Source organism: Poecilia reticulata, linkage group LG9, assembly GCF_000633615.1.
Source record: "Poecilia reticulata strain Guanapo linkage group LG9, Guppy_female_1.0+MT, whole genome shotgun sequence".
NCBI lineage: Eukaryota > Metazoa > Chordata > Actinopteri > Cyprinodontiformes > Poeciliidae > Poecilia > Poecilia reticulata.
The window spans coordinates 3,195,004-3,207,300 of NC_024339.1; the positions used below are offsets into that span (position 1 = coordinate 3,195,004).

Below are 12,297 nucleotides of genomic sequence, written 5' to 3' on the forward strand. Positions count from 1 at the left end.
TTTTTTTTTTTTTATATATATATATATATGAAAGTAGAACAAGCCCACAGCATCAAAGATAATCCACTATACAAATCACTGGTTATTCGTAACATTTGTTCCACCAATGAATTTTAATGAGATTTTTCAAACATTTTCAAGACTTTTCAACACATCTGTACCAAATCTGTCTGCGCCGCTCATTTTATTTCAGAACGATTCAATTTGGGTTTTTAAAAATAATAATAAAAAACCCAACTATTTTTAAATAACACTGCAGTGAATCTTCCATCATGTCAGACAAATCATGCTCTGGATGAAGAGTTTTTAAGACCTTTTATGTTAGTTAAAAATAATACAATATGTCCACAAAATATTATTTGGTCCAGCTTTTTCTTTTAATGCTCAAATTCAACCCTAAACGTCAGAATTCACTTTCGATTGCCGTGTCCCTAAAGTCAGCTGTAGATTCATGAAGTACGAGTCAAATCTTATCCTGGTTCTCCCAACGTTTTGTTTAACTTGTGATATTTTTGGCATATTGGACCTGCAAACCCTCTATGTACCTTTATGCTCCATTATTGTCAACTGGACATCTTTAAAAGTATAATTTCCCAGTTTTCTTGGCAGATCCAACCAAGCTCCATCAGAATAATTAGGAAGTGTTTCTAACCAGCTTTGTCTTTTCTAAGTTTTTTCTGGCATCAAGTCGTGTCAGATTTCTGTGATGCCAAGAGGGAGAACATTTTTCTCTGAGCTCAAGTGACGTTTTCGTCAAAGAAACTCCTTTCCTTTAGCCTGGGTTAATGTTCCAATCAACCATTCCAACTCAAGAGCCTTTCTGTGCAGCATGATGCTGCCGCCACCGTGCTTCCCTGCTGGGCTCAGGCAAGAATCTGATATTTTCACAGAAAGTTGGCTCTCCCATCCTGCGCTGTGGGAGCTGCAGCCGAGCGCCAGTTTGAGCTGAAAGGCTACAAGTTTGACGCGGCGCAGGAGCAGCTGAGGCCGCCCAGAAGAGTCCGAGTGGGCCTGGTTCAGCACCGCATCGCCCTGCCCACCGACGCCCCGATCCTGGACCAGGTCAGCACCACACGTTTCAGATTCAGACGCAGCCATGGCTGGAAGATCCGTTTTTCAGTGATCAGGTGTGGAATATGCTGGATTACACACATGAAATCCTCTCTGCTGCTCGCAGGTCGGCGCCATGCACAGTCGCATCGGGGAAATCGTGGAGGTAGCCGCCATGTGTGGCGTTAACATCATCTGCTTCCAGGAGACCTGGAGTGAGTTCACACAGTTGATACACTCATGGCCAGCGATGCAAGCTGTTGATCACCGAGTTCATCTAAAGCTGATTGAGCTTATCGATTGACTGATGACTAATTAGTAAATGGCAATTTTCTTAAAGGGTTGAGTTTTCTGTTGTAACAGAGCTGACTGTTGATGAAGGGCAACATATTTTATATTCTGAATTTAAAAAAAGAACAAAACATTATTTTGTGCTAGCTGTATTAAACACTGACTGAATAAATAGAAAAATTGTGGTTTTCTGACATTCTTAAGCTTTTACTTATTTAAACAGCATAACAGGACAATAATAAAGTGTAACACATAGAAGTGCCATCTGTGGTTACTCTTGAAGGAATGCTAAAGACTTCGCTCCATGAAGAGCATTAAAACAGCTGTATGTAACTTTTACTTTACAAAAATGTTTATTTCATATTTGTTCACTGTCACAATGTCGTGACAGCAAGGTACAAGACAGATATTTTGTGATAAGATCAATTTCTTCCCTGAACTAGTCATGGGAAGAGACGCACCGCTCACGACCAAAAACAACCAATCAGAGCCAGGAGGAGGGTCTTAGCGCTGTCAATCAACCTCATGTTCTCTTTGCTAAATGTGTTAATGGTGGAGAAACAACTTACCGTTAAAGGAAAACAGGGTCATAGGTGGTCGTGCTGACAGAGAAACCAGGGGACGAGGAGGGGATTGAAAGACCCAACTCCTGGCTCTGATTGGTTGCTTCAGGTTGGCACTGGGAGAAGGCTTATCTGTCTCATACCATACTGGCATGGCATGTTGACAGTTTTAACAAACATATATATATATTTTTTTATATTAAAGTTTAATTCAACAGCGTTGGTTCATGACAGCCCTGAAAACTCACCTCACTTAGTGGTATGTTTTTTCCATCAGTTTTTCTGCATTATCCATGCAGTTTGGCCAAATTGGCGCTGTTTAGTTGTAAACTTAAGGCAAGTGTTTATATTTTTCAAAACAAAACCTCATAAAACGTAATTTGGATCCCACACCGAATTCTGTTTGGATTGTTTCTCTTTCCCGTTCTGGTATGGCCCCGCCATCTTTATTCCTGTATCCACTGGCTCCGCCTAAGGATGACCAGCGGCGCCCTCTGCTGGATGCCAGACTACAACACTAAAAGAAGGTCTTAGTGGACGTTATTAGTTAACCGACTGGAACTAACTTTATTCTAATAGACCAGTAAGTGTTTGTAAACCCATTCATGACACATGAACCAGGTCTTTGTGTTCGCAGCCATGCCGTTTGCTTTCTGCACCCGGGAGAAAGAGCCGTGGACGGAGTTTGCAGAGTCTGCAGAGGAAGGGAACACCACTCGGTTCTGCCAGGAGGTGAGATAACCCAACATCGCTGGCGCCAAGGTAATACGACGCACAACCCTGACTGCTCTTTCCCATCCTGCCCACTAGCTGGCCAAAAAATACAACATGGTGGTTATCTCCCCAATTCTTGAGCGAGAGGAGCTGCACAGCACTTTGTGGAACACAGCAGTGGTGATCTCCAACTCAGGAAACGTGCTGGGAAAGAGTCGGAAGAACCACATTCCCAGGGTTGGAGACTTTAATGAGGTTAGCAGCAGCAGCAGGCACACCATGAGCTGCTCTGCAGCTGTGGAGCGCAGCAGAACACTGAGTTTCGCTCCTCACCCTTAGTCCACGTACTACATGGAGGGCGACACGGGCCACACGGTGTTCCAGACGCAGTTTGGGAAGCTCGCTGTGAACATCTGCTACGGGCGTCACCACCCACTCAACTGGTTCATGTATAGCATGAACGGAGCGGAGATCATCTTCAACCCCTCTGCCACCGTTGGAGCTCTCAGGTAGGAAACAGGAAGAGAGAGAGAGAGAGAGAAAAAAAAAGGAAATTTCTAAATAATTATTTGACTACAAGTTTCTACTGCTCTGTGAGTTGTTCTTCCAAGCATCTATTTTAGCCTTCCCACATGTTTTGATGTCAATGAAGATAAAATGTTTATTTTAAACGTATGAAAAAACAAATGTCATAAAAATGGTAACTTAATTACAAATACAAATTTTCATTGAGGTTAGGTCTCAAACTGGTTGATTTTCTTCAGAGTAATCTCTCACTTATTAGTGGGATGGCAAGTTGTTTCTCTGTCAGTAGCACATTGAGTACACAACGTAGATTGACAGCGCTAAGACCCGCCTCCTGGCTCTGATTGGTTGTTGACTGGGAGTGGTGCATCTCTTCAGACGGCAGTAGCAGCTCAGGCAGGAGGTGGACTAGCTTGATTTTGTTCCACATATTATCTGTCTAATGTGACATATAGAGACATTTTTTAAACATTTTATATACAGTATATATACAAGTCCTGTTGTGCAGCTTTAATGACATTTGCAAGCTGAGTTTGTTCTTTGTTGTTGCCACTGATTGCCTCTGTGTACAGAAAGCTGTGTTTGTCCTCCACAGTGAGCCCATGTGGCCAATCGAGGCCAGGAACGCAGCGATAGCCAATCACTGCTTTACGTGTGCCATCAACCGTGTTGGGACGGTGAGTTTCTGCAACATCAGCTGATGTGGAGTCAGCAGAACAGATTTAATCATGTAGGAAAATATGTTTTCAACAGGAACACTTCAAAAGTGAATTCACATCTGGGGATGGAAAGAAAGGTACACAGTTCTTCTCTCAAATTTATGTTTTTGTGTTTTTTCATAACATTTCAGCAACATGAAGTAGTTATAGCAGCTGCCTTGAATGTTTGTTGTAACCTTATAGCAGGAAGCTGAAACTTTATCACAAGTCTAGCCAAAGTATTTATATCCCTTTAACCTTTTCACATTTTGTTTTATTCCACTCAGTATAATTTAGTTTGAATTTATGTCATAAACCAACCCAAAGCATAACCTAAAACATAAAAATCCCATTAAAATACAGTAAAGTTTGTGTTTGTAACCTGACAAAATGTGAAACCCCCCCCCCCACAAAAGAAACGTTTATAAGATGGTAACAACAACAGCTCTTGTGCTTTTTCTTCCAGCTCACCATGACTTTGGTCACTTCTATGGGTCCAGTTATGTGGCTGGTCCTGACGGCAGTCGCACCCCAGGCCTCTCCAGGACCCGTGACGGTCTGCTGGTGGTGGAGCTGGATCTGAATCTCAACAGACAAGTCAGCGACAAATGGAGCTTTAAGGTAAACATTCAATCTCATTCAGAGTTGTCGATTTTTAGTTTAATAATTCACTGCAGGAAGTGACAAAAAGTGAAAGTCGTGTTAAAATGGTCATTCAGATTGATGTATTTCAGACTTTTTTTCCTGTTAATTTTTGATGATTATGGCTTAGTTAACAAGAACTTACAATTCAATTTCTCAATTTGATTATGTCACACTAATAAATAAACTTTTAATAGAGAGGCGTCACTTGTAGAAAAACATATTACAGTGCTCTCAGTAGCTGTGTGATCAGAACTTTACCCCGGAGCTGGAATCTGCTGGAAAATGAAATCAGCATCTCAGTTAGGAGTGGGCGATACGGACTTAAAAGTTTTATAGTTATTCTGTGGTACTATTGTGATAACAAAAGTGACACAGCAGTCAAAGCCTCACAAACACAAATATGGTTGAAAAACATTCCCATGTTTAATACGCTTCCTTAGGATTCCGGTCACATTAGGACGTGTGATTTATATCACTAATCTGGAAACCGTAACAATCATGCTTTCAATTTTATTGATATTTAATGATACGCCTTTATTGTACAATGAGGACAAATAGTAAAAAAATATATAACAATCCAGACAATAATGACAAGTTTACGGTGTTTTAAACTTCAGTTATTGGAATTTTATCTAAATCAAAATTTATCATGATAAATAATAAACGATATGATAAATTCAGAACCCTGATCGCCACAAAACTGTTCAGGAGAGGGAAGCAAGCTAAAAAAAAAAACTGGTAGAGGTTTGCACCGTTGGTCATGTCAGACGTTTCAACCCCAAGAGCTAAAACAGAAGGGAAATGAACTTCTCCTGTTTCACATCTCATCCAAAATTTGATCAGAAACAAGAGAAGTCCAGCCTCCTTCCAGAAGACCACTAATGGTTGTAAAGTCCTGGACAAACTTACCTCATAGGCAATCCATGTACATGATGCATCCCAATTTTCTGGAGGTTGTAGTTATATACCCATTTCTTTCGCACTTCATCCATCCACCCAACTTTTCAATTATATGCTTGGTTGCAGCACTCAACAGGGAGTTTTTGGGATTTTTTAGCAGTGATATTTTGTAATTTTCCCAATTTGTAGAGATTGTAATTAACCATCAGCAGCTTTCAACATAGCTAAAACATGGCTTTAAGATTTTATTAATCAGAATCTTTTGGTGATGTTTTAATTTCCTGATCGTCCAGGTGTTGGATTTAAATTAGATGAAAGTCATAATCATCAAAATGAACAATACAGGCTGCAGGTGGGGTAGGAGGCAAGTGGATGAGCCACATATGGAGACGGAGTCTTCCGGCTGCCTTTTTCCAGCATAACATTTTATTAAAGGTCACTTACGCTACAAAAAAAAGAAAAATAAAAGTATCACTAAGACATTATGAGTATATCTGTCTGTAATAAATCTAAATGTCTTTAAATTTAAAGACATGATTCTGATTCTTGTACTTTATTTTGCAGATGACTGGGCGGTATGCAGAGTACGCAGAAAAACTGGGAGAGGCTGTAAGACCTGACTTTAAACCCAAAATAATAAAGGAGTAGAACGCATTTCCTCACAGAGCAGCATCCTCTATGAACAAGTGACTGTTCAGTAAAAATTTGCTTGAAGATTTAATGCAGTCACTTCTGATAGCAAGTAAAGGCACCCTGGTTACAACATATGCAACTGTGTGGTAAATTAACTGAAAGCTGGTAATAAATAAATTAAAGGGTCCACTTAGGTTGGACTAAAAAAAACACTTAAATCTTTTCATAATTTATTCTTTTAGTTAGGCAAAAATTATTATTTTTAAAGGGGCAGTGTTATGTTTTCCAGGCATATAGTGTCATTTTATAGCAGAACCAAGTAACTGCTACCGTCAGTTGCTATAAAAAATATGTATAAATGTCAAATGTGATTTAAAAGAAATTTGACTTTGAAATTGAGCCTCTGTCTTTTAAAAAGTCCTGCTCTTCCTGAAGCTCCACCTTCAGGAAGTCATTCATCTGTCTTGCCCAGCTGACTGGTTGGTTGCCACGGGAGATCAAAGGATTTCTCAAAATGCATGAAATAATCAGCAACACTCCAGGCATGTTTTTGATGACGTAACCATCAAAGTGAATTTTACATAACACCGCCCCTTTAAGATATTTATCGACTCACTTAAGAGACAGTGAATGCAGCATGTGTTGAAATCTTTTAATTACCTCATAATAAATGCAGTTCTATGTTTTAAAAAAAATAAAGATTGTGGTTTTAAAACGTGCCGTTTGTTTTCACCAGAGAGCACAAGCAGACGGCGCGGACATTTTGTAGCACTAGAAAAAGATTCGCTTTTAAATAACACAATCGAGTCTGGTATGAAAAAACCCCCAAACAAAACAATGTAGTGCAAAGATGTATATACATTACCGCAACTTAAAATAAAAATAAAATAAAACTGAGAGGCAATGAGGAAAATCACCTAGAGTTAATAGAATCCATCCGACCGATTGACATCGACCCGAGACAAATCGCTTCGACTCGTGTCGTTTCTCCAGTAAAGTTGGTGAACCTGACAAACCTTTGTCTCTGGGTGTCACGCGGAGTCCGGCAGACAGAACACACTGTGTTGATCCAGTGCTGGTACGCTTCAGAGCGTTGAATACCTGAGACGATCAATACACCGCCACGCTCCGTTTTCCCTGTTCCTACACTCTTGTGGATGAAAAGAGAGCGGTGGGGTCTTCCTAAAAGGCAGGTAGAGGCGAGGCTGGAGGGCAGAGGGGGTTAAAGGTGAGCAGCTTCACATCAATAACAAACACAACAAGTAGAGTAAATGCACAATACTGTCAGTCATGAAGAGAAGCCCTGAATAATGTGCATGTCAGTCCCTGGTAATTCACATTTGACGCCCTGTTTTTCCCACATAATTCCTCCAAACTCTGAGGAGTTTTAACAGCTCGACTGAACCGCTGAGTGAGAACGGCTGTAGGTGTCAAAATTAAAATGGTAAAATTCCACCTGGTCGTTTTACGCAGCGGAGTAGAAAAATAATCCATCTGAGATGAAGAGGTTTTGGCTTGTGAACATTTACATCCATCAGTGGGGTGAACTGTTGAGGTGTGAAGCGTGAGGGGAAAAAAAAAAGAAGCTGGCTGAAGTTCTGCCAGCAGAACAGAGGTGGCGCCACTAGACCTGGGAGCTGCTGCAGTCAGGCTGATGATGAAGAGCCAAGGTCGTTATCGTTGTCCATCAGCTCTGTTTGAAGATGAAGAGGATGTCCTCATCTGTTCCGTAGCTCCGCCTGGCCTCCTCGAAGTTACCGACGCTGGTGCAACACACACCTGGACAACACACACACACGTTTGTCAAGCTCTTTGTGGGGACCTTCCATTGACTTCCATTCATTTCTCCAGCCTAAACCTTACCCTAACCATTACATACCTAACCCTAATCAAAATTCAGTTTACACCTCAGTCCTCAACCCAACTCCTAACCCAAAAACAGCATCTCCCCTTGTGGGGACCAGGCTGCGGTCCCCACAAGGAACAGTGTGTCCCCAAAACCTAATGTGTCAGGAAAATGGTCCCCACACATATTAAATACATGACACACAGACACACAGACACACACACACACACACACACACACACACACACACACACACACACACACACACACACACACGGAGGTTAAAAACAATAAGTCTTAGTAGGAGTTGGTGTTAGTTTGAATAATGATATGAGGGCTGCAACTAATGATTATTTTAGTAATCAATTATATCAATAAAATTTTAAAGTAAAACTAACTTTTTTGGCCTAAAAGCAGTAACATTTCTCTAGTGAATGTTTGCTCGGCTCCTTTCTGCTTGACTTATCACTACAGTGTAGAGCTGATCTGTCCATTCATTTTTCTATTAACCAAATCATAACTGGGTAGCAAAAGGTGAATGAAAATGAAAATGAGCATTTCTTAAATGCCGCCTGAGAAAATAAAAAAGTCGGATTTTAGAAGTTAAACTGTTCTATACCGTTTCACACAAGGAGGAAGCAGCAGTTTTTGGTAAGTCTTATCAACGTCTGGGGAAAACTAAGCATGAACCGACTCTGAACTGTGAAACCGCCGTCCCCTACTGGACAAACTAGGTCACTCACGGTCGTTGTATGCCGGGTTGTTGTAGAAGACGCAGCCGGAGGTCCTGTTGAAGCCACACACGACCACAAAGTGACCCTGGTACTCCGGCTTCCTACAGAAACACTTCTGCCCCACAGGCAGGAAGCAGCAGTATTTGACGGGCGAAGAGCACGACTCGCACGTCAGGACAACGGCGTTGACCAGCACGATGGCCACGTGACCCTGCTCCAGATGAGACTGGATTTCCTGAATGGTTACTGAACTAGAAAAAAAACAGAAATAAAAGCAAAACTTGATCTATTGGCAGCGCAACTGGGAATGGAGAGAGAAGCTTTAGACTCAACAGAATATGATGAACAACCAGATAGGAAACTGAAAATCTGATATTTTCTAGCTAGAAACGCAGCAGTACTAACACTCTTCGGTGTGTATATGGTTACTGAAGGAAAAAACAAACAAACTCGTAACTCCTTTGAGGTGTGACATTAAACCTACAGTTTACTTTTTTGTTTTAATTGTTTTGAACAATCTAGTCACAGAACACACTGGGTTGGGAATTTTCTCACATATAAGTCCTCCTATAAGACAGTTTAAAATATCAGCTCTGTAATTTTAAATTTGTTTTGGAATAACAGTGAAAATCTTGCTGAGCATCACTGGCTGCTTTCTAACAAGCACCACAAATAAACGATGATGAATCAGAAATGCTTTTTCAGGTTCCTCTATGAATATAGACAGATTTAACAACTTAACACATCATTTATGTAATATTTTATAGCCATTTTCATATGGCAAACTTCTACATTTTGAGGGATCCAAATAAATAAATAAAAGAAATTAGCTGTTATCCCTCATATTTTATTTTTACTACTTTTTAAATTTTTTATTTATTTTTTTACATTTGCTAAAATGTCACCATGTTCTGACAGAAATGCACTGCTTCCAGTCAACAACAACCAGTCTGGAGGTGGGTCTTAGCGCTGTCAATAGTGCTCATGTATGAGCTGCTCAATGTGCAGCTAACGGTGGAGAAAGAAACACTTTCTCCACCGTTATCAGTGGCTACGCTAACTAACCTCAGCTTTCATGGTAGGCTCTGCTGACGGGGGAGAAGATGTAGCAATACTTGAATGTTATTCTTGTTAAAACCCTCCTCCTGCCTCTGACTGGTTCTTTCCGAATTTCTGTAGTTAGCTCTCGGAGAAAGCTGAGGAGCTCAATTTGTTTCAAAGATTATCTGTCAGACACAACACAGTGACAGTTTTAACAAATATGTAAAAAATAAATAAGTCACATACAAAGGTCTTGAAGAGAGAATAACAAACAGAAAACTCACCATTTCTTCACCACCACACCTTTGCTTTCCGCCTTGAGGAACAGTCTGTTCACCCGGTCTTCCTCTGTATCGAAATGCTTCTTGTAGAAAGACTGTGGACCATACCAGAAGACATTCATTCGTGCACAGATTATAGAGAAATTAGAGTGTGCGCTCAGATTCTGGAGCATACCTGATTTTTAAAGCCTTTATCTACACCAAGAGTCTGTGTGCAAAAGCAGTGTTTGACCCCTAGATGACACATGAGGTAGGCCAGGTCAATGGTCCACACGCTCTCCGTCAGCTGCAGCTCCCAGCAGGTTCTCTGGAACTCCTCATCACTCACGGGGTGCACGTACCTGTCAGACAAAACCCCGGGTTTCACGGAAAAATGACTGACTTTGTTAGTACTGGCAACCCTGAGGCGGTTTCAGTTTTACATTCAACATTTTTCCAGTAGGACAGCTCCGTTAGGTCTCTGATGTGTTCAGTGACTAATAAGTATAAAGCATAATAAAAAAAACTTACTTCAGAACCATCCTGGAGCAGGCTAAGCCACAGTCCCAGTGGTACAGCTGCCGAATAACGGGTACATTCAGCAGGATGGCATCCTCTGAGAAAAGCAACCGTGTTAGTTTCCCTTCAAAAAAAAAGGCTCCAGAAAACCTTAAAAACTGAAGAGCCCATTAAAGAGCTAAAACTTGGTTCATATAAAAGAGTGTTGCTATCAGGTGTGTTTGTCTCACCTGTCATTCTGCAGGCTTCTGTCGTTGTTAGGAGGCCAGCTAACTCAGGACGAGGTGGGGAGCCTTGTTTACCACTATGAAGGCGGGGTTAGCTTCCCTCATCGATGCTAACAAGTTCCAAGAACTGAGCTGCCCAGCTGTTAGCTTAGCTCCCACTGTAACACCGCTGACATGCTAGCTGCTTGCTAATTGAAGACAGCTACTAAACGAACTTCCAGAAAAACATTCAATTATCAACTAAAGAAGCGAAACAACGAGAAGGAAGGACGTTACTTCTCCCTTTTTCTCCTGCCTCCCTTCCCAGCTGTTTGCTAGCTTACTCTGAAGCTTCTTGTGTTGTCCGGTAGTATTATACCGCCCCCGTGCGGTGCGGCGGAGTCTCCCCAATAGGTAGGTAAATAATAATGAACATTTAATTTTTGGATTTCATGGAAAGAATGTGAACGCGGACAGAAAACAGACAATTAATCTAATTATTACATTTGGGAACTTTAATACTCACAAATTTAAGTTTTCATCATCTTTAAACTTTTTTTTTATTTTTTACAGTTTTGATTAAGAAATTTGAACTATTTATCCACTATCTCAAAGAGTACAAACACAAAAGCTGTGAACACATATGAACGTTGTAGGTCATTGACTATTTTTAATTTATCATAATTTCTGTAATGTCTGCTTTCTGRTTATTTACTTTATTTTGTTTTTTGTACCCAATGTGTTTACTGTAGAATCCCAGAAATTTTGCCCTCTAGTCACGCTGCTTTAGAAGTGATCAAGATAGATTGAGGTAAAATGTTGGACCTTTTTAATGTTATTTTAATTAACAGAGAACTCTTGATCCTGACCAGTAGAGGCATGCCTTGAAATTTTAACAACTACATATGACAGGAGGAATTACATCAGAACAATGTTACTGATTAATAAATGACTCGGCAGATTGTGAAATCCTTATCTTAATTTTAAAAAAAGAAAAGAAAAAAAAACTTTGGCTGAAGAGTAAAATTGAATCATATAATAAAACCTTTTCATATGCTCTGTTCAAACACACAAAGATSTACATACGTCAAAATAAAAAAAATAAATAAATGAATATGTACACACTGCTGAATCTTCTTTACAGAGAAAATGGTTTTGAGTTCTGTTTATTAATACCTGAATGTGAAGTATATTTGGGGCACTCTACAACCTGATTTGAATTCTGAATGCAACACAGTTTTAAAAAGATGTAAAAGATTTTAAAGAATCTTTTGAAAACAACATTTCATCATTTATTTATTCTTGCTTTATTGTTGCAGGGTCAAGAGGGAGATGGAGCACAAAAATCACCAGCTTTCCCTTTACACACGTGAACAGTTTTATTTAAGGCTTTTAACAGTCTATTTGTGACATTTTTAGGGATACAATGAAATTATGTGAAGAAAATGTATTCTCATGCTGACTTTGGGCTGCTACTGGGTTCCATACGTTGTGCTCATTGATGCCTGGATTCAGAAAAAGAAAGAAAGAAAATAAATAAATCAGATGTTAAAAGTGATTCATACTTTAAGTATCAACACTCATAACCACTATTTATTTAGTGGTTGGAAAACATCACATGGTGAAGCTTAAAATTATTATTATTATTATTATTATTATTATTATTATTATT

The 12,297-nt window shown here is 40.0% G+C and overlaps 3 protein-coding genes across 5 annotated transcripts in view; 1 reads left to right on the top strand and 2 right to left on the bottom strand.

The window, feature by feature from the left end:
* Positions 1-6,229, top strand: part of upb1 (ureidopropionase, beta) — a 7,918-nt gene extending 1,689 nt beyond the window's left edge. The window contains exons 2-10 of the mRNA XM_008417235.2: positions 891-1,062; positions 1,178-1,265; positions 2,542-2,636; positions 2,715-2,873; positions 2,958-3,127; positions 3,739-3,820; positions 3,897-3,939; positions 4,308-4,462; positions 5,951-6,229. Coding sequence (XP_008415457.1) covers positions 891-1,062; positions 1,178-1,265; positions 2,542-2,636; positions 2,715-2,873; positions 2,958-3,127; positions 3,739-3,820; positions 3,897-3,939; positions 4,308-4,462; positions 5,951-6,034 — 1,048 coding nt within the window. The 3' untranslated portion in view covers positions 6,035-6,229. The remainder of the gene's footprint in view (positions 1-890; positions 1,063-1,177; positions 1,266-2,541; positions 2,637-2,714; positions 2,874-2,957; positions 3,128-3,738; positions 3,821-3,896; positions 3,940-4,307; positions 4,463-5,950) is intronic.
* A 428-nt stretch (positions 6,230-6,657) lies between these two features.
* gucd1 (guanylyl cyclase domain containing 1) lies at positions 6,658-10,996 on the bottom strand. 2 transcript variants are annotated; one of them, XR_534356.2, is made up of 7 exons: positions 10,650-10,996; positions 10,432-10,516; positions 10,097-10,262; positions 9,925-10,016; positions 8,609-8,850; positions 7,650-7,798; positions 6,658-7,224 (listed from the first exon to the last, which is right to left on the bottom strand). XR_534356.2 is itself a non-coding variant. In XM_008417234.2 (6 exons), the coding sequence occupies exons 1-6, from the start codon at positions 10,654-10,656 to the stop codon at positions 7,707-7,709; spliced, it is 684 nt and encodes a 227-aa protein (XP_008415456.1). In that variant the 5' UTR covers positions 10,657-10,996; the 3' UTR covers positions 6,658-7,706. The 2 variants fall into 2 exon arrangements, 1 of the variants encoding a protein (XP_008415456.1); XM_008417234.2 differs by having other exon boundaries at positions 6,658-7,798.
* Positions 10,997-11,762: 766 nt separating this feature from the next.
* Positions 11,763-12,297, bottom strand: part of p2rx4b (purinergic receptor P2X, ligand-gated ion channel, 4b) — a 5,978-nt gene continuing 5,443 nt past the window's right edge. The window contains exon 12 of one of the 2 annotated variants that reach the window (XM_008417231.2): positions 11,763-12,130. In XM_008417231.2, the coding sequence (XP_008415453.1) occupies positions 12,098-12,130 (33 nt within the window). In that variant the 3' untranslated portion in view covers positions 11,763-12,097. The remainder of the gene's footprint in view (positions 12,131-12,297) is intronic. The other variant, XM_008417232.2, reaches the window with a different exon arrangement.

Excerpts from the sequence above, each read along its gene's own strand:
- gucd1 (XM_008417234.2), bottom strand. Across the intron at positions 10,017-10,096 it reads ATAAAGGCTTTAAAAATCAG|TCTTTCTACAAGAAGCATTT; the intron begins GTATGCTCCAGA and ends TATGGTCCACAG. Across the intron at positions 7,799-8,608 it reads CAACCCGGCATACAACGACC|GTGTGTGTTGCACCAGCGTC; the intron begins GTGAGTGACCTA and ends TGTGTTGTCCAG.